Raw genomic sequence first — 26,353 nt, forward strand, 5'->3', positions numbered from 1 at the left:
TCTCTTGGGTCTTTAGTATGCTTTCCTCTCTTGGGTCTTTAGTATCCTTTCCTCTCATAGGTCTTTAGTATCCTTTCCTCTCTTGAGTCTTTAGTATCCTTTCATCTCTTGGGTCTTTAGTATCCTTTCCTCTCTTGAGTCTTTAGTATCCTTTCCTCTCTTGGGTCTTTAGTATCCTTTCCTCTCTTGGGTCTTTAGTATCCTTTCCTCTCGTAGGTCTTTAGTATCCTTTCCTCTCTTGGGTCTTTAGCATCCTTTCCTCTCTTGGGTCTTTAGTATCCTTTCCTCTCGTAGGTCTTTAGTATCCTTTCCTCTCTTGGGTCTTTAGTATCCTTTCCTCTCGTGGGTCTTTAGTATCCTTTCCTCTCTTGGGTCTTTAGTATCCTTTCAGCTCTTGGGTCTTTAGTATCCTTTCCTCTCTTGAGTCTTTAGTATCCTTTCCTCTCTTGGGTCTTTAGTATGCTTTCCTCTCTTGAGTCTTTAGGATCCTTTCCTCTCTTGGGTCTTTAGTATCCTTTCCTCTCTTGAGTCTTTAGTATCCTTTCATCTCTTGGGTCTTTAGTATCCTTTCCTCTCTTGAGTCTTTAGTATCCTTTCCTCTCTTGAGTCTTTAGTATCCTTTCCTCTCTTGGGTCTTTAGCATCCTTTCCTCTCGTGGGTCTTTAGTATCCTTTCCTCTCTTGGGTCTTTAGCATCCTTTCCTCTCATGGGTCTTTAGTATCCTTTCCTCTCGTGGGTCTTTAGCATCCTTTCCTCTCTTGGGTCTTTAGTATCCTTTCATCTCTTGGGTCTTTAGTATCCTTTCCTCTCTTGGGTCTTTAGTATCCTTTCCTCTCTTGGGTCTTTAGTATCCTTTCCTCTCGTAGGTCTTTAGTATCCTTTCCTCTCTTGGGTCTTTAGCATCCTTTCCTCTCTTGGGTCTTTAGTATCCTTTCCTCTCGTAGGTCTTTAGTATCCTTTCCTCTCTTGGGTCTTTAGTATCCTTTCCTCTCGTGGGTCTTTAGCATCCTTTCCTCTCTTGGGTCTTTAGTATCCTTTCATCTCTTGGGTCTTTAGTATCCTTTCCTCTCTTGGGTCTTTAGTATCATTTCCTCTCTTGGGTCTTTAGTATCCTTTCCTCTGGTGGGTTTTTAGTATCCTTTCATCTCTTGGGTCTTTAGTATCCTTTCCTCTCTTGAGTCTTTAGTATCCTTTCCTCTGGTGGGTTTTTAGTATCCTTTCATCTCTTGGGTCTTTAGTATCCTTTCCTCTCTTGGGTCTTTAGTATCCTTTCCTCTCTTGAGTCTTTAGTATCCTTTCCTCCATTGGGTCTTTAGTATCCTTTCCTCTGGTTGGTTTTTAGTATCCTTCCATCTCTTGAGTCTTTAGTATCCTTTGCTCTCTTGAGTCTTTAGTCTTCTTTCCTCTTGTGGGTCTTTAGAATCCTTTCCTCTGGTGGTTCTTTAATATCCTTTCCTCTGGGGGTTCTTAAGGATCCTTTCCTCTGGTAGGCCTTCAGTATTATTTTCTCTAGTCGTCCTTCAGTAGCATTTCTTCTGTTGGGTCCATCTCAATAATATTTCTTCTGTTGGCTCTCCTTCTTTGGTGGGTCCAATCTTCTGAGTTCCCAGTGGATTATATATAAGCAATGATCTATTTTGTTCACTTCCCTTATTCCTCTGTAAGTTCTTGATGACACAAGTAAACTTTTATTCTTTTTTATTTTCCTACTCACTAAAGCGATGAAATCGATGAAGCATTGAACGTCTCCCAATATTTCAGCGCCTTCCCTGCAGCGCCGGCCTCTGCGGAGTTCTTCTCATTGTCAGCTATAGTATGGCTGATTACATTTCACTCCTGAGTACTGGTACTCATTACCACCATGGTCGGTGTAATTAAAAACAATCAACATCTTGCTGCAGCTCTGAGGTCTGTAAGATCTATGGAAGAAAACTGATCTACAAAAGGGTTTTTTTTTCAGAGTAGATGAAGGCTTTTCCTCAGTAGACCGGAATGAAATGAAGGAAAGAATAAAAAGCCCCATCAGACTAAACGCTGGGAGATCTGCCAAGAATAAACTTGGAAATTGCATTTAAAATCACAGCTGTGATGTGAACTTTGGGAAACCCTGGGCGAGAAGGAAAGTTACGTCCTTGGGGGCCAGTAATGAGACGATTGAAGACATGACGGGATCGGAACGAGGCAAGATCCTGATATGTGAGTTGAATTCTTTGCAGGAGATACATCTGCCTTCCATTCAATGCCATTCACTCCTCGCTCACGTACAGTGGGGTGAGCCGTGGGGGATTTCTGCATGAGGTCACCGAGCACTCAGTTATGAAAAATGCTTAAGACTGATTTATCATAACATCTAAACTAAGCTGACACCTTGACAGCGTTAGATCCAGGAGATCGACATAGAAATGACCAGATCCTGAACTGGAAGTGGCATCATAGATGGTGGATGGGCAGCGGGGCTGCAGTTCTCACATAGGATCCAACATTGGAGCTAGCGGCAGATAATAATCTAGGGTCCTAATGCCAATAACTGACATTTGCTCTGGGCCCGCGTGGATTGTACTTGCCGTGCGTCCATGTATTGTGCCTGCAGTGCCCCCATGTATTGTGCCTGCAGTGCCCCCATGTATTGTGCCTGCAGTATCTCCATGTATTATGCCTGCCGTGCCCCCATGTATTGTGACTGCAGTGCCTCCATGTATTATGCCTGCCCCCAAGTATTGTGCCTGCTCTGCCTCCATGTATTGAGCCTGCTGTGCCTCCATGTACTGTGCCTGTAGTGCCTCCATGTATTGTGCCTGCAGTGCCCCCCATGTATTGTGCCTGCCGTGCCTCCATGTATTGTGCCTGCAGTGCCTCCATGTATTGTGCCTGCAGTGCATCCATGTATTGTGCCTGCAGTGCCTCCATGTATTGTGCCTGCAGTGTCTCCATGTATTGTGCCTGCAGTCTCTCCATGTATTGTGCCTGCAGTGCCTCCATGTATTGTGCCTGCTGTGCCTCCATGTATTGTGCCTGCAGTGCCTCCATGTATTGTGCCTGCAGTGCGTCCATGTATTGTGCCTGCAGTGCCTCCATGTATTGTGCCTGCAGTGCCTCCATGTATTGTGCCTGCAGTGCCCCATGTATTGTGCCTGCAGTGTCTCCATGTATTGTGCCTGCAGTGCCTCCATGTATTGTGCCTGCCGTGCCTCCATGTATTGTTCCTGCCGTGCCTCCATGTATTGTGCCTGCCGTGCCTCCATGTATTGTGCCTCCATGTATTGTGCCTGCAGTGCCTCCATGTATTGTGCCTGCCGTGCCTCCATGTATTGTGCCTGCCGTGCCTCCATGTATTGTGCCTGCTGTGCCTCTATGTATTGTGTCCTTCACCTTTCCTCTTGGCTCACCATGAGAGGAATGAAATTGTCAAAGTTTTTTTCAAAGTTCGACATCTCATGTGACTCATCTTGGGACATCTCAAGACAAGATGAAAGATAAGGAAGGGGCACGACCAGTGAAAACTCAACTATAAGCCCATGGAGGTCCACATACCAGCACACGGCCACTTGTCTTCATTTACAGACCCGTGTCAGCTAATGGAGCGCCAGGCCAGCAGATAAAGCAATTAGCCGAGAGATTTATGCAGCGCAGCCACATTGGAGAATTTCCTAATTCATTACTTGGTCCTGAAGGTGGCACCTAAGTCATTTTTTATCAGTGGCAGAGCAGGCCGTTGTGTGATGAGGTAGGAACGGATGAGGCTGTGATTATGCCATTTCAGCACATAAAAGGTTTTTCTTGGCATGTCCTGCTGGCACAAAATCTCACTGACTGGTGAGGTGGTCAACCTGGATCAGAGCACAAATGTCCATTGGAACTAACGATCAGAACCGATGAAAGCCGGTCAAGATAGAAGCAAGAAGTGATCAGGAATGGCGGCCGCTGTGGGATTTTTAGGCTGGTTTGTGTCTGTAGAGCAGATACATAAAAGGTTTCCTCTACATTCGCCTCTCAATACTGTGGACTGTCGGATATGATCCTACTGGAAATCCAAGGTGGGGGGTCCATAGTACAGGAGGAGGAGGTGAGCTGTGACATCACCTATTGTGAATAGTAAATCATATGTTATCTATTGTATATAGAGGTGTTATCAGTCATTGTACAGGAGGGGGAGGAGGTGAGCTGTGACATCACCTATTGTGAATGGTGGTGGATCCTTTGTCATTTACTGTATGTAGAGATGTTACCTTACCTAGTAATCATGCCTCTAATGATAATGTGACTGCTGAAAACTCATCTGTAGAAAACAAGAAGTGCGAGTTTGATGTAAGGACTGGTGGCCACTGACTTTTTAAATAGATAGATAGTGATATGAACACTTAAAAATACATTTAATAATACACACTGCTCAAAAACATAAAGGGGACACTAAAATACCACATCCTAGATATCACTGAATGAAATATTCCAGCTGCAAATCTTTATTCATGACATAGTGGAATGCGTTGAGAACAATAAAGCCCAAATGATCAATAGAAATCAAATTTGAGCAGTGTATTTAACATATAAAGGCCCCATTAAAACAATAGGTCATTTTCTTACAACTTGTTCCTTTTTATTCCATCTTCAAAGCTATAGTTGTCACTGAAAAGTATCTGTATAGCAGTGCTTCTTACACTGTGAGATGGGCCTTACTAGTCAGGTGCCCCCTTAGTTTTTGGTGAGGTTCAGCTGGGGAGGCAGCTTTTAGAAAAGTGATGATAAGCTGCACAGGCCTGTTGAGCTAGAGCTACTGTATTTCCGGTTTAGTAAAACAATTGACTCTTTTTGGGCTTATTTTAATGTTATATGAAGGGTAAGCTGTTAAATTGAGCAACATTTTTAATATTGAGTTGGTTCTTGACCATAGGCTTTGAGCATGTTCTGGATGGTGAGAGCACCTGAAGAAGCGTTCTGGATGGTGAGAGCACCTGACGAAGCCCTGGGGTGAAACATACTACATACCTTGCTTGCTTTCAGGATCTCAAACATGAGTGGCAGGCCCTGTGTGATCAGCTCTTCCGTATATTCCTCCTCCTGGATAGACTTGAACTCTTTGAGTAAACACTGGATCAGCGGACGTCTATGTTGGTGAAATGAGATACGCAGGGATTCCAGCCAAGTGTGAAGCGTCCACGGGACACCTATAAGAAAATGTCATCACGTCTCAGCATTTTATAGATCAATAAGGCTATCGCAGAGTATTTTAGGTGGGTGTCTATCCCCAAAACAACATAGGCCTATCCCATTGAGAGGGTGTTCAAAAGCTGCCCATGACTGGTGGAGTGGGACTCCTCTCAATCTGGACTCCTACCTAGGGTGATATTATTCTTGACCTGTAGCCCAAAAGTTGACAATGACCCCGTCACCAGAAAGAGTGTCTGAATAATTAATTTTTATATCACGGATGACAGATGTCACTGATCTTGACAGGATCTAAGGACAATTTAATGATTACGGGCAGCCCCATTGTCCTCTGTCGCTTGCTGTTGAAAAACCTTTCGGGAGGCCAAACACTGGAGATATCTCAGCCAAACCTGACAATTTTGGCAAGAATGGGCAACCATCAACTGTATATAGGGACTTTCTGATGGCAGATGCATAATTGACAACTGTCCCGGATGTACCAGGACTATTGGGCTAAAGAGTGCCAGGATTTATGGTAACCCTGCCCAAAATTTGGAGGCTCTGGGCTGATGGGAGATTTTAATAGGAGGGGGGTGTGGGCGTTCTTGGGAGGGGTGAGGGTATAATTGGGGGCAATGTTAAAACCTCCCCAGAAATGATGGCAACTATGCAGATATCTGGGAAGTAAGAATCAGGCAGCATGATTCTTTAGTTTTTGAGTAAATAATCTGCCGCCTTGTTAAAATGCACAATTCCTTATTCAACAGGGATGAAAAAAGCAAAGTCAGTAGTTTCTGGCAGCTGCTTAGTCTTATCCTACATAGGTGAAACATAAGCATGCCAGATTTCTTCTAGTGATGGGCATTACTGTTGTGGCTGTCTTGAAAATGATGTATGGAATGAAGGGCTCATTCATACGTCAGTTTTTGTGATGAAACTCTGAAGACTCTTTGAGCAAACTGACCAGACTCTAAAAACACTTTGACCAAACTCTGACCAGACAGTAAAGACACTTTGACCATACTCTGATCAGACTCTAAAGAAACTTTGACCAAACCCTGACCAGACTCTAAAGACACTTTGACCAAATTCTGATCAGACTCTAAAGAAACTTTGACCAAACTCTGACCAGACTCTAAAGACACTTTGACCAAATTCTGACCAGACTCTAAAGAAACTTTGACCAAACCCTGACCAGACTCTAAAGACACTTTGACCAAATTCTGACCAGACTCTAAAGAAACTTTGACCAAACCCTGACCAGACTCTAAAGACACTTTGACCAAATTCTGACCAGACTCTAAAGAAACTTTGACCAAACCCTGACCAGACTCTAAAGACACTTTGACCAAATTCTGACCAGACTCTAAAGACGCTTTGACCAAACTCACAAGACTCTAAAGACACTCTGACCAGACTGTAAAGACACTTTGACCAAACCCTGACCAGACTCTAAACACTCTTTGATCAAACTCTGACAAGACTCTAAAGACACTTTGACCAAACTCTAGCCAGATTCACACTCAAACCAAGCTCTGACCAGATTCACAATTAGACTAAACTCTGACCAGACTCTAAAGACACTCTCACTAAACTCTGAAGGCACTATCACCAAACTCTGAAGGCACTCTAACTAAACCTTGACCAAACTCTGAAGACACTCTCATCAAACTCTGACCAAAAGCACTGATGAAACTCGGGCCTATTTTCTTGTATGAGAAAATCACTTATAAGTGCATGACCCCTTAGGCTACCAGGCAGTAGCCCCTTCACCCCTCCCATTGGCAGCATTAAAAATTTCTTATAGAGCAAAATAGAAAGAAACAACCCATAGCAATGTTTAGGCGTCATAACACATCACATTGAATACCACATGTAGACCTCCAGTGCATACTGTATTAAAGCTGGCACGGAGTGTCCTACTTAGCTCGCCACCAATGCTAGGTGGCCGAACAAGTATTTTTAGCCGGGATAAAAAAAAACTAAACAAAGCATCAATCTATTCACACTATTCTGCTCTTTATTATTTCTTGTGCTACCAACGGCGGAGAAAATGTCTTCCACCTCCGGGAAGTTCCATTTCTCCGCACAGCGGGGCGTCAATTTAAACACCTGTGACACCGGCTCTGGTTTTCTTTTAATTCTTAAATCTTCAATTACGAGGGTTCGTGGATTGTACTAAAAGGCAAATTACATCTAGCGAGCGGGAAGGGGGGGGTTAAACGATACATGTAACGCAGGTAGTGAAATTAAATTATGAAGCCTCGCTTCATTAACCGTTACTGAAGCCTGGACATCTGAGCTGCCTCCTTCTCTTGACTGGTGCAAAAATATAGAGCGGAGGTTACAATCTAACAGTAGCTGTGCCGAAATTTTTCCAACACTAATAAAAACCTAGTGCAGCTTAAAGATATGAGATTCAATGTTATCCATGGAGTACGGTTCTCGGAAAAATCATGGTGGGTCATCAAGGAACCCTCTTAAACCCGCTGTCAGAAAGGGCCGCTTACAACAAGTGCTCCTTAAACACATTTTACCCAAAGGTAGTAATTAATGGGGTTTCTGAACTTTAAATTTTTGGTCCCCGGATAACTATATTATCCTCCTGCACTTTGTAGCTGTTGCAGGTTGGTGATGATGAGCACACAGAAGTTCTTCAACATGTCCTGGCTAGAGATGAGCAACATTTTTGAAATTCTCCAGCTTTTCCGAATTTTTGCCAATACAACAAGTGCTCCTTAAACACATTTTACCCAAAGGTAGTAATTAATGGGGTTTCTGAACTTTAAATTTTTGGTTCCCGGATAACTATATCATCCTCCTGCACTTTGTAACTGTTGCAGATTGGTGATGATGAGCACACAGAAGTTCTTCAACATGTCCTGGCTAGAGATGAGCAACATTTTTGAAATTCTCCAGCTTTTCCGAATTTTTGCCAAAAATCTGATTAGTAGCAAATCAAAAGTACTGCAAAGCCCCTAATTGTCCTTCCTCCCTGCTGAGATCTCACACTGCTCAATGCAAGCTGCACAGTCAGGTTGGGTGCGTGGAGACAAAATTCATTTGGACTCTTTAGCTGGACTCCTAAAATTCTCATTTTAATCAGTATGATACTGCCATTCTGACGTGGATTTTCAAAGTTAGTACACCAGTCTCATCAGGTCTAAGAGATCTATCCAATAATATATGTTAACTTGGAGATACTGAATAGATATGAGTGAATGTTTTGAAAATTTGAATTTGACAGCTTTGACTAATTTTTACAAAAAAATTTGATTTGAAGCAAATTGATTCACTGCAGATCTCAAGTATGACGAAGCCTCCACTTTCCCTAAAAATATGTGTCTAACTCTCGGAGGTCTTCTATGATTATATTCAACTGTGTTAAGCTCTGAGCTCTGTAACACAAACACAGCCATGGTAAGTAATGTCTACATATACAGTCATGGCCAAAAGTGTTGGTACCCTTGAAATTGTTCCAGAAAATGAAGTACTTCTCAAAAAAAAAAAAAATTATTGCAATTACACGTTTTGTTATATACTTGTTTATTTCCTTTGAGAATATTGGAACAACACAAAAAAAACAGAGAAAAAAAGGCAAATTGGACATCATTTTACACGAAACACCAAAAATGGGCCAGATAAAATTGTTGGCACCTTTCCAAAAATGTGGGTAAACAACTTTGTTTCAAGCTTGTGATGCTCATTCAAACTCACCTGTGGCAAGTAACAGGTGTGGTCAATATGAAAATCACACCTGAAACCAGATAAAAAAGGGGAGACGTTGGCTCAGTCTTTGCATTGTGTGTCTTTGTGTGATATACTATGCATGGAGAACAGAAAGATGAGAAGAGAACTGTCTGAGGACCTGAGAACCAAAACTGTTGAAAAATATCAACAATCTCAAGGTTACAAGTCCATCTCCAGAGATCTTCATGTTCCTTTATCCAAGGTTTGCAACATATCGAACATGGCATCCAACAAGTTATCACTGAAGGGCACCCCACAAACCAATATTATACCACCAAATAAACAAAAATAAGCAAAAATCAAAAATCACTGGCAGTTAGTGATTTTTTTGTTATGGTATCCAACAACCTGTTCCTTACAAACTAATCGTCTTCACTGCTGCACTGTCACACACTGTACAGTTTATTCAGTGTTTTATGGGTTTATGTCCCCACAATTGCTAAGCTGTGACGTCCTCTCACTGTCCAGATTCACCAAAGAGTAGCTGCGTTCCCTGCTTCTGTTTTTATATTGGCTGTGCTATACAATATGATGGCTGCAAGCCACTACTGGGAAGAACACATGATGGCGCCTGAGTTCATGTGAGCTTTCTCTGGACGATGCAATCTTCTGCAATGAGTAAATTGGTGAAGTAAATCCCAAACTGGTTGAATTAGACAAGTTCAGCAAATTCCTAAAACATCGACTCGAATTTGACTGACATCGAATCAGTTTGCTCAACTTTAGTCTTAGCTCTTAGAAAGGAGGTCCTGAGTCCGTCGACCACCCACTATTAGTACATATGGACAAACGTTGTCTACTATAGGGTCCAAATTGTCCAACAGAGGATAACCGCATTTGTAGCTAATCACTTCCCCATAGGGACAAATCCCTGATAAATGGAGAGTGGTCCGTCAGATGCAAGTTGGGCCCCCCCGTCCAATGCTGGTCTACACCTAATTTTGACACTCCCAGTCTCCGGCATAGATCTTATTTTCCATGCTTGTACTATATAGAAATCAAAATAAACATTTCTATATAAAGATACATAATAAATGGACCCTAAGAGGCAAAGCAAAAATCCAGCGCCAGCGGCGCTCTTCCTCCTGACTGCGGCTGATCGTCAAAGCCCCCGGGTGGCAAATGAAACACGCCTCATTAGTCGCGGGAAGGGGCGCAGTGTATGTGCAGGGAGGCATGTCATTGAAGAGGAGAAACTTTTATGGTGTTTTTTTTTTTCAATTGTAGGCTATTTACTTTTAGGACAGGACTGTTCCCATTCTGCCGTCACATTGGATTTATGTAACGTAAGCCCATGCGGCCATAATGAAGGTAGAAGTCGGTGACTCGCGTTCTAGTACTGCGTCCGCCGAATCCGCCATGGATTTATTGCCTTAACTGCAGGAATAGTAGAGCCGGACGCCGCTGATAAATGTTTATGGTGTCACCCCAACTCCGTAGTGACGACTAATAGCCTTATAATGTGCAGTAATAGCGGTAAACATAAATTTATAGACACCTATATATGGTGCCGGTCTGTCACGAGTTGGAATTCTCACTGCGGAGGATGTTGTCGCATCCAGTTTAGCATCTGTAAGGTTAAAATAAAAGGGGTTGTCCCACAAACAAGAAATAATTTATTCAATAGATCTTGGAAGAATAATACGTTCCGCAATTGGATATGTTAAAAAAAAAATGTTCCTGTGCTGAGATAATCTTATAAATGCACCCTTGCTATGTACTGTGTAATGGCAGTATACAGAGAGGACAGCATAGGAAGCAACAGACAGTATACAGACAGGACAGCGTCGAATCACAGCTGCTGCTTTCTGTGAGGTAAAACATTTTTCTGTGAGGTAAAACATTTTTTCTGTGAGGTAAAACCTTTTTCTGTAAGGTAAAACATTTTTTCTGTGAGGTAAAACCTTTTTCTGTGAGGTAAAACATTTTTTCTGTGAGGTAAAACCTTTTTCTGTAAGGTAAAACATTTTTTCTGTGAGGTAAAACATTTTTCTGTAAGGTAAAACATTTTTTCTGTGAGGTAAAACCTTTTTCTGTGAGGTAAAACATTTTTTCTGTGAGGTAAAACCTTTTTCTGTGAGGTAAAACATTTTTTCTGTGAGGTAAAACATTGTTTTTAAGCAGGCAGGAAAATGTTTTACCTGACAGAAAGCAGCAGCTGCGATCCCATTCTGTCCTGTCTGTATACTTTCTGTTGTTTCCGCCATTACATAGTACCTGGCAGAGGCACATATATAAGAATATCTCACCACAGGAACATATTTTTTTTTACCACCTCCAATAGTGGAACTTATTTTTATCCCAAGATCTACTGATTAAAATGTAATTTTGTTTGTGGGCAAAAATCCCTTTAAGGATCAGGAATCTCTTATGGTGATCTATTATAGGGATGATATTAGGTTAACAGGTGAAAGTCCATGAATCGCCATGAATAACTTAAACCTATGTTCACACCCGCAGGATAATTCCAACCTGTAATATCCATATCGGAAATCCAAGCCGGCCCACAGATTTCAACTGTATGGACGACCATGGGAACAAACCTTGCCTCTGTTATTGCAGCCATTGTATTACAAGGTACTGATTCTATTACTTAATTTCATAAGGTCATAAAGTTAAAGGGTTTGTCCACTACAATGTTGTATTTTTTAAATGGGCCCAAGCACATTCTCTCCAGGACAGGGTTTGGCGGCTTCACTTCTGGCCTTGTACTCGACATAGGACACCATTATGTCGGTATGTGATCCCAGCGCTATTTGAAGGGAGCTGTCTGACCACTTATTTCAATAGCAAAGCCAGCCCCCTTCTCTGTCTATATCTGAGCCATGTTAAACAATGGAACTGGCTTAGACACTGAAGTGAGGAGACAGCAAATGATGATCTGCCAATACAGATCAGGAACAGAAGTGGAGCTTCCAAACAAGGGACAGCAGAAGATGGGATCCCAGAATCTCTATATATGCTCCTATGACTTTTAGGATCGCTGCTTACAATAGGTGTCACTAGAGTTCTAGTCTTCTTCCTCCCTCAAGAGACACTTTGCATATTTAATTTCCCAGAGGAGCATGTATGGCCTATAAGTCTCCTCACTCTGACTCTCCACAAGAAGAAGAAACGTTAGCCTTTAGACCCCAGTCCAGAGCCTCTCACCTAGCCAAATTAGATCTCATACTTTGCACTGATGAGGGGCAACACCCCAAAACACCGTGCCAACTCAGATTCTGGTTTGGCTTTTATCCTAGGTGATATTGCAAGGCTCGTTAAAGAGTCGATATTGACTTTTAGGATCGTTGCTTCCAATAGGCGACGCTAGAGTTCTCTGAAGAGACAGTTTGCATATTTAATTTCCCAGAGGAGCATTGCACGGCCTATAAGTCTCTTCACTCTGACATGCCAGCATGTCACACTCCACAAGGAGAAACGTTAACCCTTAGACCCTACATATGTCCCTAAATGTAGAGGATAGCAGGGAAGCGTCTAAAGGAAAGAAATGGACTCACCTAAACTTCTAATATCGATGGTTATATCCACGTATCCGTGCTCCGCGCTGTGATACATGGCCTCTTTTAACGCCTTCAGTTTAGCTTTGCTGTTACGACTCGGACACAATGAAGCATTGGTCGTTTCCGGCAAATCTGTCCCTTCAGCTAGAATTTCTTCCAAGGATAAAATGTCACTCTTCTCCTTCTCAGGTTGGGACAGAAGCTTCCGAAATACATTCCTGAAAATAATTATGTTTTTAATATTTTCAATTTACAACTTTTTTTAAAAAGTCGCCAAATCACTCCAGCAGGAGGGTGGGAGGCAAAAACTGGAACAACAGTTCTAGACAGTTCTAGAGTTATCGTAAGATGCGCCAAATTTACTTAACCTCGTAAGACATTTTATATATTTGGACGCTAAACTGATAAGACATGATCACAATTGACTAGAATGCAAACTTCTGGGTGCATGCTGCTGTAAAACGGGGCTCGAAGCCTCCCATTTCGGTAATCGTTGGGGGCCTCAGTGGCTGATATTCCAGTGTAGAGGTGATAAGTTGATTAAAATGGAATAACCCTTTAAAATACTTTAGCGGAACAGATAACCGAAGGTGGAACATGCTATAGGCTAGATACTTTGAACCTGCAAGGTGCAAGACTTGGTGGCTACCATGACCTAGCTGAAAGTACAGCACAAAGATCTCCTACTACCACTACTTACCACCGCCCTCGTTCCCATCACTCCTGGAGAAAAGACAGCGGAAACCATGGCCAACTAGACATGAATGCTCAAGTCCGCCAGAGAAGGGGGCACTCTAACATCTTACAAGGGTCATATGTTGAGATAAGAAAGCCCTTGAAGAACCTCAACTATGGAGGAACTTGAGGAGCATTTGGTTGAGGTCTAGATCCAAAACATCCATTTAATCAGCACCGGTCATCCTCCATGGGTGGAAATATATATCCAAGCTTATAGTGTAAGAGCCTGGGTGGTAGTATATAAGTTACCTGTGCCCGTGGGCAGCGGCCTGGCTGAAGGAATTCATGTCTCCTTGAGGAGCCGTAGAAATTCCATTCCTGTACAAGGTTCCTATCATGGGATCCGCTCCTCGTTCCAGCAGCAAACTCACGAGCTCAAAGTTTCCTGTGGGCAGATGGGGTTTAGGACATGTTACTGAGCAAATTGAGGACAATCATTGGGTATCGCCCACGAAGAACAAAGACGAGACGGGGTCCTGTAGAAAAATTTACTATGGGGCCCCTTCCATGATTTTACTCCAAACATCAAATTGAGCCGGAGGGTCCAGTGCATGTTCACCTACCAACTAGGCTTGGTCTGGATTCATCCTCCCAACAGAGATGTAAAAGTGTCCTACATTCGTTTTAGAACAACTGATTGTGGCCCTCATGCCCACAGGGCCCCACACCATAGCATAAAAAGAGTCAATGAAATCACTGAGGCTCCAATCTAAGTCAGATCAGATCATTCATACACATGATTGTTTTTTCAATATGTCCTGTCCCTATATCAAAGAGTCCACCCCTGCCCAGTCACACATAGTTACAGACCCTAATGATACCTCGGGGGCGAGGCTTATGCAAATGTCTTCTAACATATAATGGTCTTGTTGTGGAATCAGGGGTGGAGCTTAAACAAATCCTGATAATATGGATGCAAATGTTGGCAGGTCAGCTAGTGATTAGATCAGCTATCCTCATGAGCAGGGTTAGAGCGGTGCATGCGTCTGCCAAGTGGATTACTCGCCTGCAGCTGCCGCCAGTTGTAGAGGAGTTTCTGAGTAATTTTCTTCACCCGCTTCTAAAGATCCTTCTACATTAGCGCCAGCGTCCAACAGCAACTGGAGAGAAACACTGACATCATACATGGAAACGGCACGAGGCTGACCGTCCACGATTCCTGACCTCCTCATCCATCTAATGATCTCTGATACACACAGCACATAGATATCTACCGATTATGTGTCCATCTACACATCCAGCGCCCAGATACGCTTTCTTCTTATTTTCTTTCTCTCTCTTTCTTCCCCCTCTCTCTTTCTATCTTTCCTTCTCTCTCTTTCTTCCTTTCTTTTTCTCACTCTCGTTAGCTGTCTTTTTATATCTCTTTCTCTCTCTCTTTCTCTGTCACTTTCTTTCTCACTCGATTTCCTTCACTTTCCTTTTCTCTTTCTGCAGTTTTTTCTCGCTCTCTCATTTATTTTCCTTCTTTTTTTCTCTTTTTATTTCTCTGTTTCTTCCCCCTCTCTATCTCTCCTCTCTCTTCCTCTTTTTCTCTCACTCTCCCTTTTTATATCTCTCTTTTTCTTTCCCTCCTCTCTTTCTCTGTCTATTTTTCTCTCACTTTCTCTCTCTTTCTGTCTCTTTTCACTCTTTTTTCACTCTTTTTTCACTCTTGGACTTTCTCTTTTTCTAACTTTCTCATTTCCTCTTTTTTCTCTCTCTTTATCTATATTTCCCTTTTTTCTTTCTCTCTATTTTTATCTTTCTTTACTTCGCTTTCTTTCTCTCATTTTCTTTCTTTCTATTCTTCTTTCTTTCTCTCTCTCACTTTTTCTCTGTTTTCTTTTTTCTTTCTATCTACATCATACAGTATGTATCTTTAACATAAATATCTACACTGGCGTCTCTCATCTACCCTTTCCCTATTTCTTATTTTCTTTCTTTCTTTCTTTCTTTCTTTCTTTCTTTCTTTCTTTCTCTTTCACTTTCTTTTTTCTTTCCCTCTTTTCATTTTTTTTTCTTTCCTTCCTTCTTTCTTTCCTTCTCTCTCTCTCTCTTTTTTCTCTCTCCTTCTTTTTCTTACTTTCACTTTATTTATTTTTCGCTTTCTTTCCCCTTTTCTTTCTTTACTTCTTTCTTTCTCTTTTTTCTTTACGCCTTTCTTCCCATCTTTCTTTCCTTCCCTTTTTTCTTTCATTCCTTCCTTCCTTCTCTATCTCATTCTTTCTTTCACTTTCTTCCCCTCTTTCTTTCCTTCTCTCTCGTTCCTTCTTTCACTTTCTTTCTTTTTTGCTTTCTTTCCCCTTTACTTCTTTCTTTCCCTCCTTTTTCTTTACCCTTTCTTTCCATCTTTCTTTCTTTCCCTCTTTCTTTTCCTTCCTTCTTTTTTCTTCCTTTCTTTCCTTCCTTCTCTCTCTCGTTCTTGCTTTCACTTTCTTCTTTCTTTCCCTCTTTCTTTCTCTGTTTTCTCCCTCGCTCCTTCTTTTTCATCATCTGCACCTCTATCTGTCTATCCCTCTGACTGATACAGTAGATCCCTATAGACGGACACACGGTAGCTCTCACTCCTCGGTCTCGTCCATATCTGACAGTCATGGAGTATCTTATATAGTAAACGATCCGGTCTTATACCTGCACCACGGGAATATGGCCCTGGAGGACGGCGAATGTCAGCGCCGTCCAGTGCCGGGTTTCAGGGTGGACAGATGGGAATTTGTGAGCTGTGGTTGGGACCTGCAAAAAAAAAGAAAAAACCGCTAGCTATATTGGCCGTGTGTTATTGTTCTGCCCCGTGTGTTTTAGAGTAACATACTTTGCTTTTTTTGGTGCACCAAAATTATTCCAGTCTTGCTCCAAATTTTTTTTTTTTTTAAAGAGGCAGAAAAGCAAATTTTGGCAGAAAACCCAATCAATGGTCCATGACGTTTACACGGGATCAATTACCTCCACGTTGAGTTCGGCACCCGCGTCCAGGAGCATCTGTACCATCGCTTCATCTCCCCTGACGCAGGCGTACATCAGAGGGGTCATCCCCTGGAGAAGTCGTAATAAAGGACACTTAGTAAGAGAAATCCGGAATTTTCACCTTTATTATTATGAGGATATAATAATTTCGGGGCTCCGATGGGTTGTCATAGTATCCGGGGACCCCCGTGCCTGTCATTACGATGCTCCTGTGAAAGCCGGCGCTTAGCAGCTGTTCATAAGAGATTGTGATTTCTGCTACACATAGCAATGCTGATGCCCTGTATGTGTAGGATCGGAGGATTGTAGCTTCAAGTCCCCTAAGGGGACTATTAAATACAGGAAAAAGTCTGAAAAAAATGTTTTGAAAAATATATAAAAAAAAAAAAAAAATAATAGTTCAAATCATCCCTTTCTTTTAAAATTAAAGCAATAATAAAAAAAATATATTCGGTGCTGCTGCGTTTGATAAAAGTCCGATCTATCAAAGTATAAAATAAATTAAACGTCACATCAAGAAAAAAAAATTACGTTTTTTTTGGTCGCCCTAACATTGTGATAAATGCAATAAGAGGCGATCAAAACATCGTATCTACCCCGAAATGGTATCACGAAAAACATCAGGCCAGGGCGCAAAAAATAAGCCCTCACCCAGCCCCAGATCCTAAAAAATTAAACCGCTGCGGGTCTGGGAAAAAGACGAGAAACCCCAAAATTTTCTTTATAAAATCTAATTTTTCTTCAAAACTTAATTTTTTAAGAAAAAACCTATACATGTTTGGTATCTGCATACTCGTATTGACCTGGAAAATCATATTGCCAGCTCAGTTTTACCATATAATGAACATGGTAATTGAAAAACCCCCAAAACAATTGTGAAATTGCGCTTTTTTTTGTCATTTTGTCATTTCGACACCTTTGGAATATTTTTTCCACATTCCAGTGCATCACATGATAAAATGGATGGTGTCATTCAAAAGTACAACTCGTCCCGCGAAAAACAAGCCCTCATACGGCTATGTGGATGGAAAAATAAAAAAGTTATGGCTCTGGGGAGAAGGGGAGGAAAAAACGAAAACGAAAAAAAACAACGGATAATTGTGTCATTTCACTTACATCCAGCAGGTGGCGACCTACTTACTTGCTCGCTCATGCTGTTGATCCCCTCGGGGCCGAGCAGAGTCACCGCTTGCTTCACCAGGTCGGTCCGGCCGCAGTTCAGCATCCGAAACCCGAGATCCTGCTTAAACTTCGCTTCTGTGGCCACCGCGTCCAGTTTGCGAGACGCGCAAAAACAGTCATCAGCCCTGCGGGGAACGGAGATGGATTTATTCAGGATGAAGATCAATGGTGTAGGGATCATAATTTTTTTTTTTTACAAATGGAATGATAATGTTCATATAGTTCCAGGAGGAATAACAGAGGAATGACACAATATAAGTTTCTAAGAAAAGGAGCTCTGGCATTATTAAATAGGTAATAATAATGGCCACTAGGTTATTTATTCATGTATTTCCAGGAAGAATAACAGAGGAATAGCACAATGTAATATGTAATGCATTCATATATTTCCAGGAGGAATAACAGAGGAATAGCACAATGAAATATGTAATGTTTTCATGTATTTCCAGGAGGAATAACAGAGGAATAGCACAATGAAATATGTAATGTTTTCATGTATTTCCAGGAGGAATAACAGAGGAATAGCACAATATAATATGTCATTTATTCATGTATTTCCAGGAAGAATAACAGAAGAATAGTACAATGAAATCTGTAATTTAGTCATGTATTTCCAGGAGGAGTAACAGAGGAATAGCACAATGAAATATGTGATGTATTCATGTTTTTCCAGGAGGAATAACAGAGGAATAGTACAATGAAATATGTAATTTATTCATGTATTTCCAGGAGGAATAACTGAGGAATAGCACAATATAATATGTAATTTATTCATGTATTTCCAGGAGGAAAAACAGAGGAATAGCAAAATGAAATTTGTAATTTATTCATGTATTTCCAGGAGGAATAACAGAGGAATTGCACAATGTAAAATGTAATTTATTAATATATTTCCAGGAGGAATAACAGAGGAATAGCACAATGTAAAATGTAATTTATTCATGTGTTTCCAGGAGGAATAATAGAGGAATAGCACAATGTAATATGTAATGTATTCATGTATTTCCCAGGAGGAATAACAGAGAAATAGCACAATGTAATATGTAATTTATTCATGTGTTTCCAGGAGGAATAACAGAGGAATAGCACAATGTAATATGTAATGTATTCATGTATTTCCCAGGAGGAATAACAGAGAAATAGCACAATGTAATATGTCATTTATTCATGTGCTTCCGGGAGGAATAATAGAGAAATAGCACAATGTAAAATGTAATTTATTCATATATTTCCATGAGGAATAATAGAGGAATAGCACAATGTAATATGTAATGTATTCATGTATTTCCCAGGAGGAATAACAGAGAAATAGCACAATGTAATATGTAATTTATTCATGTGTTTCCGGGAGGAATAACAGAGGAATAGCACAATGTAAGATGCAATTTATTCATGTGTTTCCGGGAGGAATAACAGAGGAATAGCACAATGTAATATGTAATTTATTCATGTCTTTCAATGAGGAATAACAGAGGAATAGCACAATGTAATATGTAATTTATTCATGTGTTTTCAGGAGGAATAACAGAGGAATAGCACAATGTAATATGTAATGTATTCATGTATTTCCCAGGAGGAATAACAGAGAAATAGCACAATGTAATATGTCATTTATTCATGTGCTTCCGGGAGGAATAATAGAGAAATAGCACAATGTAAAATGTAATTTATTCATATATTTCCATGAGGAATAATAGAGGAATAGCACAATGTAATATGTAATGTATTCATGTATTTCCCAGGAGGAATAACAGAGAAATAGCACAATGTAATATGTAATTTATTCATGTGTTTCCGGGAGGAATAACAGAGGAATAGCACAATGTAAGATGCAATTTATTCATGTGTTTCCGGGAGGAATAACAGAGGAATAGCACAATGTAATATGTAATTTATTCATGTCTTTCCATGAGGAATAACAGAGGAATAGAACAATGTAATATGTAATTTATTCATGTATTTCCAGGAGGAATAACTGAGGAATAGCACAATGTAAGATGCAATTTATTCATGTGTTTCCGGGAGGAATAACAGAGGAATAGCACAATGTAATATGTAATTTATTCATGTCTTTCCATGAGGAATAACAGAGGAATAGCACAATGTAATATGTAATTTATTCATGTGTTTCCGGGAGGAATAACAGAGGAATAGCACAATGTAAGATGCAATTTATTCATGTGTTTCCGGGAGGAATAACAGAGGAATAGCACAATGTAATATGTAATTTATTCATGTCTTTCCATGAGGAATAACAGAGGAATAGCACAATGTAATATGTAATTTATTCATGTCTTTCCATGAGGAATAACAGAGGAATAGCACAATGTAATATGTAATTTATTCATGTGTTTCCGGGAGGAATAACAGAGGAATAGCACAATGTAATATGTAATTTATTCATGTGTTTCCGGGAGGAATGACAGAGGAATAGCACAATGTAATATGTAATTTATTCATGTATTTCCAGGAGGAATAACAGAGGAATAGAACAATGTAATATGTAATTTATTCATGTATTTCCAGGAGGAATAACAGAGGAATTGCACAATGTAAAATGTATTAATATATTTCCAGGAGGAATAACAGAGGAATAGCATAATGTAATATGTAAAGACATGAATAAATGCCATAACAGAGGAATACCACAGTGTAATATGTAATTTATTCATGTGTTTCCAGGAGGAATAACAGAGGAATAGCACAATGTAATATGTAATGTATTCTTGTATTTCCAGGAGGAATAACAGAGGAATAGCACAATGTAATATGTAATGTATTCATGTATTTCCCGGGAGGAATAACAGAAGAATAGTATAATGAAATATGTAATTTATTCATGTGTTTCCAGGAGGAATAACAGAGAAATAGCACAATGTAATATGTCATTTATTCATGTGCTTCCGGGAGGAATAACAGAGGAATAGCACAATGTAATATGTAATTTATTCATGTGTTTCCGGGAGGAATAATAGAGAAATAGCACAATGTAATATGTAATTTATTCATGTATTTCAAGGAGGAATAACAGAGGAATTGCACAATGTAAAATGTAATGTATTCATATATTTCCATGAGGAATAATAGAGGAATAGCACAATGTAATATGTAATGTATTCATGTATTTCCCAGGAGGAATAACAGAGGAATAGCACAATGGAATATGTAATTTATTCATGTATTTCCAGGAGGAATAACATAGGAATAGCACAATGTAATATGTAATTTATTCATATATTTCCAGGAGGGATAACAGAGGAATAGCACACTATAATATGTTATTTATAAATATTTATCCAGGAGGAATAACTGAGGAATAGCACAATATAATATGTAATTTATTCATGTATTTCCAGGAGGAATAGCACAATGTAATATCTAATTTATTCATGTGTTTCCAGGAGGAATAACAGAGGAATAGCACAATGTAATATGTAATTTATTCATGTATTTCCAGGAGGAATAACAGAGGAATAGCACAATGAAATTTGCAATTTATTCATGTATTTCCAGGAGGAATAACAGAGGAATTGCACAATGTAAAATGTATTAATATATTTCCAGGAGGAATAACAGAGGAATAGCACAACGTAATATGTAAAGACATGAATAAATGACATAACAGAGGAATACCACAGTGTAATATGTAATTTATTCATGTGTTTCCAGGAGGAATAACAGAGGAATGGCACAATGTAATATGTAATGTATTCTTGTATTTCCAGGAGGAATAACAGAGGAATAGCACAATGTAATATGTAATGTATTCATGTATTTCCCGGGAGGAATAACAGAAGAATAGTATAATGAAATATGTAATTTAGTCATGTATTTCCAAGAGGAATAACAGAGGAATAGCACAATGTAATATGTTACTTATAAATACATGTCCAGGAGGAATAACAAGAATAGCACAATGTAATATGTAATTTATTCATGTCTTTCCATGAGGAATAACAGAGGAATAGCACAATGTAATATGTAATGTATTCATGTATTTCCAGGAGGAATAACAGAGGAATAGCACAATGTAATATGTAATTTATTCATATATTTCCATGAGGAATAACAGAGGAATAGCACAATGTAATATGTAATGTATTCATGTATTTCCCGGAAGGAATAACAGAAGAATAGTATAATGAAATATGTAATTTATTCATGTGTTTCCAGGAGGAATAACAGAGGAATAGCACAATGTAATATGTAATTTATTCATGTATTTCCAGGAGGAATAACAGAGGAATAGCACAATGTAATATGTAATTTATTCATGTGTTTCCGGGAGGAATAACAGAGGAATAGCACAATGTAAGATGCAATTTATTCATGTGTTTCCGGGAGGAATAACAGAGGAATAGCACAATGTAATATGTAATTTATTCATGTCTTTCCATGAGGAATAACAGAGGAATAGCACAATGTAATATGTAATTTATTCATGTCTTTCCATGAGGAATAACAGAGGAATAGCACAATGTAATATGTAATTTATTCATGTGTTTCCGGGAGGAATAACAGAGGAATAGCACAATGTAATATGTAATTTATTCATGTGTTTCCGGGAGGAATGACAGAGGAATAGCACAATGTAATATGTAATTTATTCATGTATTTCCAGGAGGAATAACAGAGGAATAGAACAATGTAATATGTAATTTATTCATGTATTTCCAGGAGGAATAACAGAGGAATTGCACAATGTAAAATGTATTAATATATTTCCAGGAGGAATAACAGAGGAATAGCATAATGTAATATGTAAAGACATGAATAAATGCCATAACAGAGGAATACCACAGTGTAATATGTAATTTATTCATGTGTTTCCAGGAGGAATAACAGAGGAATAGCACAATGTAATATGTAATGTATTCTTGTATTTCCAGGAGGAATAACAGAGGAATAGCACAATGTAATATGTAATGTATTCATGTATTTCCCGGGAGGAATAACAGAAGAATAGTATAATGAAATATGTAATTTATTCATGTGTTTCCAGGAGGAATAACAGAGAAATAGCACAATGTAATATGTCATTTATTCATGTGCTTCCGGGAGGAATAACAGAGGAATAGCACAATGTAATATGTAATTTATTCATGTGTTTCCGGGAGGAATAATAGAGAAATAGCACAATGTAATATGTAATTTATTCATGTATTTCAAGGAGGAATAACAGAGGAATTGCACAATGTAAAATGTAATGTATTCATATATTTCCATGAGGAATAATAGAGGAATAGCACAATGTAATATGTAATGTATTCATGTATTTCCCAGGAGGAATAACAGAGGAATAGCACAATGGAATATGTAATTTATTCATGTATTTCCAGGAGGAATAACATAGGAATAGCACAATGTAATATGTAATTTATTCATATATTTCCAGGAGGGATAACAGAGGAATAGCACACTATAATATGTTATTTATAAATATTTATCCAGGAGGAATAACTGAGGAATAGCACAATATAATATGTAATTTATTCATGTATTTCCAGGAGGAATAGCACAATGTAATATCTAATTTATTCATGTATTTCCAGGAGGAATAACAGAGGAATAGCACAATGTAATATGTAATTTATTCATGTATTTCCAGGAGGAATAACAGAGGAATAGCACAATGAAATTTGCAATTTATTCATGTATTTCCAGGAGGAATAACAGAGGAATTGCACAATGTAAAATGTATTAATATATTTCCAGGAGGAATAACAGAGGAATAGCACAACGTAATATGTAAAGACATGAATAAATGACATAACAGAGGAATACCACAGTGTAATATGTAATTTATTCATGTGTTTCCAGGAGGAATAACAGAGGAATGGCACAATGTAATATGTAATGTATTCTTGTATTTCCAGGAGGAATAACAGAGGAATAGCACAATGTAATATGTAATGTATTCATGTATTTCCCGGGAGGAATAACAGAAGAATAGTATAATGAAATATGTAATTTAGTCATGTATTTCCAAGAGGAATAACAGAGGAATAGCACAATGTAATATGTTACTTATAAATACATGTCCAGGAGGAATAACAAGAATAGCACAATGTAATATGTAATTTATTCATGTCTTTCCATGAGGAATAACAGAGGAATAGCACAATGTAATATGTAATGTATTCATGTATTTCCAGGAGGAATAACAGAGGAATAGCACAATGTAATATGTAATTTATTCATATATTTCCATGAGGAATAACAGAGGAATAGCACAATGTAATATGTAATGTATTCATGTATTTCCCGGAAGGAATAACAGAAGAATAGTATAATGAAATATGTAATTTATTCATGTGTTTCCAGGAGGAATAACAGAGGAATAGCACAATGTAATATGTAATTTATTCATGTATTTCCAGGAGGAATAACAGAGGAATAGCACAATGTAATATGTAATTTATTCATGTATTTCCAGGAGGAATAACAGAGGAATTGCACAATGTAAAACGTATTAATACATTTCCAGGATGAATAACAGAGGAATAGCACAATGTAATATGTAAAGACATGAATAAATGGCATAACAGAGGAATACCACAGTGTAATATGTAATTTATTCATGTGTTTCCAGGAGGAATAACAGAGGAATAGCACAATGTAATATGTAATGTATTCTTGTATTTCCAGGAGGAATAAAAGAGGAATAGCACAATGTAATATGTAATGTATTCATGTATTTCCCGGGAGGAATAACAGAAGAATAGTATAATGAAATATGTAATTTAGTCATGTATTTCCAGGAGGAATAACAGAGGAATAGCACAATGTAATATGATACTTATAAATACATGTCCAGGAGGAATAACAGAGGAATAGCACAATGTAATATGTAATTTATTCATGTCTTTCCATGAGGAATAACAGAGGAATAGCACAATGTAATATGTCATTTACTCATGTATTTCCAGGAGGAATAACAGAGGAATAGCACAATGTAATATGTAATTTATTCATGTCTTTCCATGAGGAATAACAGAGGAATAGCACAATGTAATATGTCATTTACTCATGTATTTCCAGGAGCAATAACAGAGGAATAGCACAATGTAATATGTAATTTATTCATATATTTCCATAAGGAATAACAGAGGAATAGCACAATGTAATATGTAATGTATTCATGTATTTCCAGTTTGGAATAACAGAGGAATAGTACAATGTAATATGCAATGTAGTCATGTATTTCCAGGAGGAATAACAGAGGAATAGCACAATGTAAGATGCAATTTATTCATGTGTTTCCGGGAGGAATAACAGAGGAATAGCACAATGTAATATGCATTTTATTCATGTCTTTCCATGAGGAATAACAGAGGAATAGAACAATGTAATATGTAATTTATTCATGTATTTCCAGGAGGAATAACTGAGGAATAGCACAATATAATATGTAATTTATTCATGTATTTCCAGGAGGAATAACAGAGGAATAGCACAATGTAAGATGTAATTTATTCATTTATTTCCAGGAGGAATAACACCATGTAATATGCTAATAAAATATGCTCCGGGATTATCTGGGTAACGGTTCCACCCAATTGTTCATTTATTCATGGATTTCGGGGAGGAAGAACAGAGGACAATAATAAAGCAAATTCTGCTCATAAGACACTTCCGAATGATTAGTTGCTAATTTAGTCATAAATTTCCATGAGGAATAATAGAGGAATGACACAATGCAAAGTGCTAAGTTGTGAATGGTAATGCTAAATTCCTAATTTATACAAATATTTCCAGGAGGAATAACAGAGAAACGGCACCATGTAAAGTGTTAGGATGAGATTACATGTGTCATTGTAATGCCCAGTTGTTAATTTATTCATATATTTCCAGGAGGAATAACTGAGGAATGAAACAATGTTATAAGAAAAGGAGCTCAGGCATTATAACGTGGGTAAAGAAAATGGCCTTCTTTTTAATTTGTTCTATATTTCCAGGAGCAATAACAGAGAAATGAAAACTTATTTCCAGGAGGAATAACAGAGGAATAACACAATGTAAGCATCTAAGAACAGATGCTCCGGAATCGGAAGGCCCATAGGTAATGGTAACACCCAGTTATTAATTTATGCATGGATTTCCAGGAGGAATAGCAGAGGAATGACAAGATGCTAAGTTCTAAGAGAAGCTGTTATACGTGAGTATGTCACAGCCATATATTTTTTTCCTACGTTTGATTAATGATGTGACCCCACGCTCCGCGTATCTAAATCCATCTTCCGTCTATTGGGCTTCTCCCTCGGGGCGCTCCGGCTTACGGACAGGCTCATTTTTATCCTGGCACGTACGGCACAGCCGCACATATAATTCCCGGTCACGGGCCGGCCGTGGCTGCATGTACCGTGTAGATCATTCTTTATAACCAATGGCTTCTATGTGATTCAGCTCAGACGATGGAGGTTTCTTTTATTATTAATGTCATGCACCAGGCACTGCGGTAAAGCTGGCCCCTCAGAGGCTGTGTTGGGCACTTTTGATGATCCCCCCATATAAATAAGGGGCAGTCATAAACTACTGACACCCTGCAAATCTTTTCGCTTATCTATATTCAGGGCTAATTCACACAACCGTATTTTCTTGTTACAACAGCCGCAAATCATGTCACAGGACCTACGGTAAAGCCCGAAACCCACAGTAAGAAAATACAACCGTTATACATTCGTCTAAGTCGAAAAAACAATTGGGTTTGCGATTTGCATGGGAGCACTTACTTTAGCTGCCGTGGTTCGCAGTCTACCCCTGGAAGTAGAAGACGGGCGGCCTGTCGCACGTCGTCGCTATCTACGGAGAAGCTGCGGCGGTATCCGGCATGAGCTACAGCAACGCGGATCCATTCCATTAAAGGCGGGAGCATCAGGAACGGCCTGTAAAGAGAAAGAAAAAAAAGATGCCAGATCGGTCAGCGTTACATTCCTGATTTTTCTCCCATCACTAAATCCTTCTTCAGATGTGATAAGAAAATTGATCGCAGCTGGCGACCCCCCCCCCCGCTTGCGGTTGGCACTGTTCCCGCACTGCATTGCATCATGGGACATTTCCAGCTGACAAGATGCCTGATGACCTGTGCA

The 26,353-nt window shown here is 39.1% G+C and overlaps 1 protein-coding gene across 2 annotated transcripts in view; it reads right to left on the minus strand.

Moving 5' to 3' along the window:
- ABTB3 (ankyrin repeat and BTB domain containing 3) overlaps positions 1 to 26,353 on the minus strand; it is a 197,622-nt gene that overhangs the window by 24,230 nt on the left and 147,039 nt on the right. For both annotated transcript variants that reach the window (XM_073567817.1, XM_073567816.1), the window contains 8 exons: positions 25,997 to 26,149; positions 17,224 to 17,389; positions 16,062 to 16,151; positions 15,750 to 15,851; positions 14,143 to 14,236; positions 13,386 to 13,521; positions 12,396 to 12,616; positions 4,984 to 5,162 (listed from right to left, as the gene is read on the minus strand). In XM_073567817.1, coding sequence (XP_073423918.1) covers positions 4,984 to 5,162; positions 12,396 to 12,616; positions 13,386 to 13,521; positions 14,143 to 14,236; positions 15,750 to 15,851; positions 16,062 to 16,151; positions 17,224 to 17,389; positions 25,997 to 26,149 — 1,141 coding nt within the window. The remainder of the gene's footprint in view (positions 1 to 4,983; positions 5,163 to 12,395; positions 12,617 to 13,385; positions 13,522 to 14,142; positions 14,237 to 15,749; positions 15,852 to 16,061; positions 16,152 to 17,223; positions 17,390 to 25,996; positions 26,150 to 26,353) is intronic.

The sequence above is a fragment of the Dendrobates tinctorius genome, unplaced genomic scaffold, assembly GCF_039654945.1.
Source record: "Dendrobates tinctorius isolate UK_male_01 unplaced genomic scaffold, ASM3965494v1 ptg000020l, whole genome shotgun sequence".
NCBI lineage: Eukaryota > Metazoa > Chordata > Amphibia > Anura > Dendrobatidae > Dendrobates > Dendrobates tinctorius.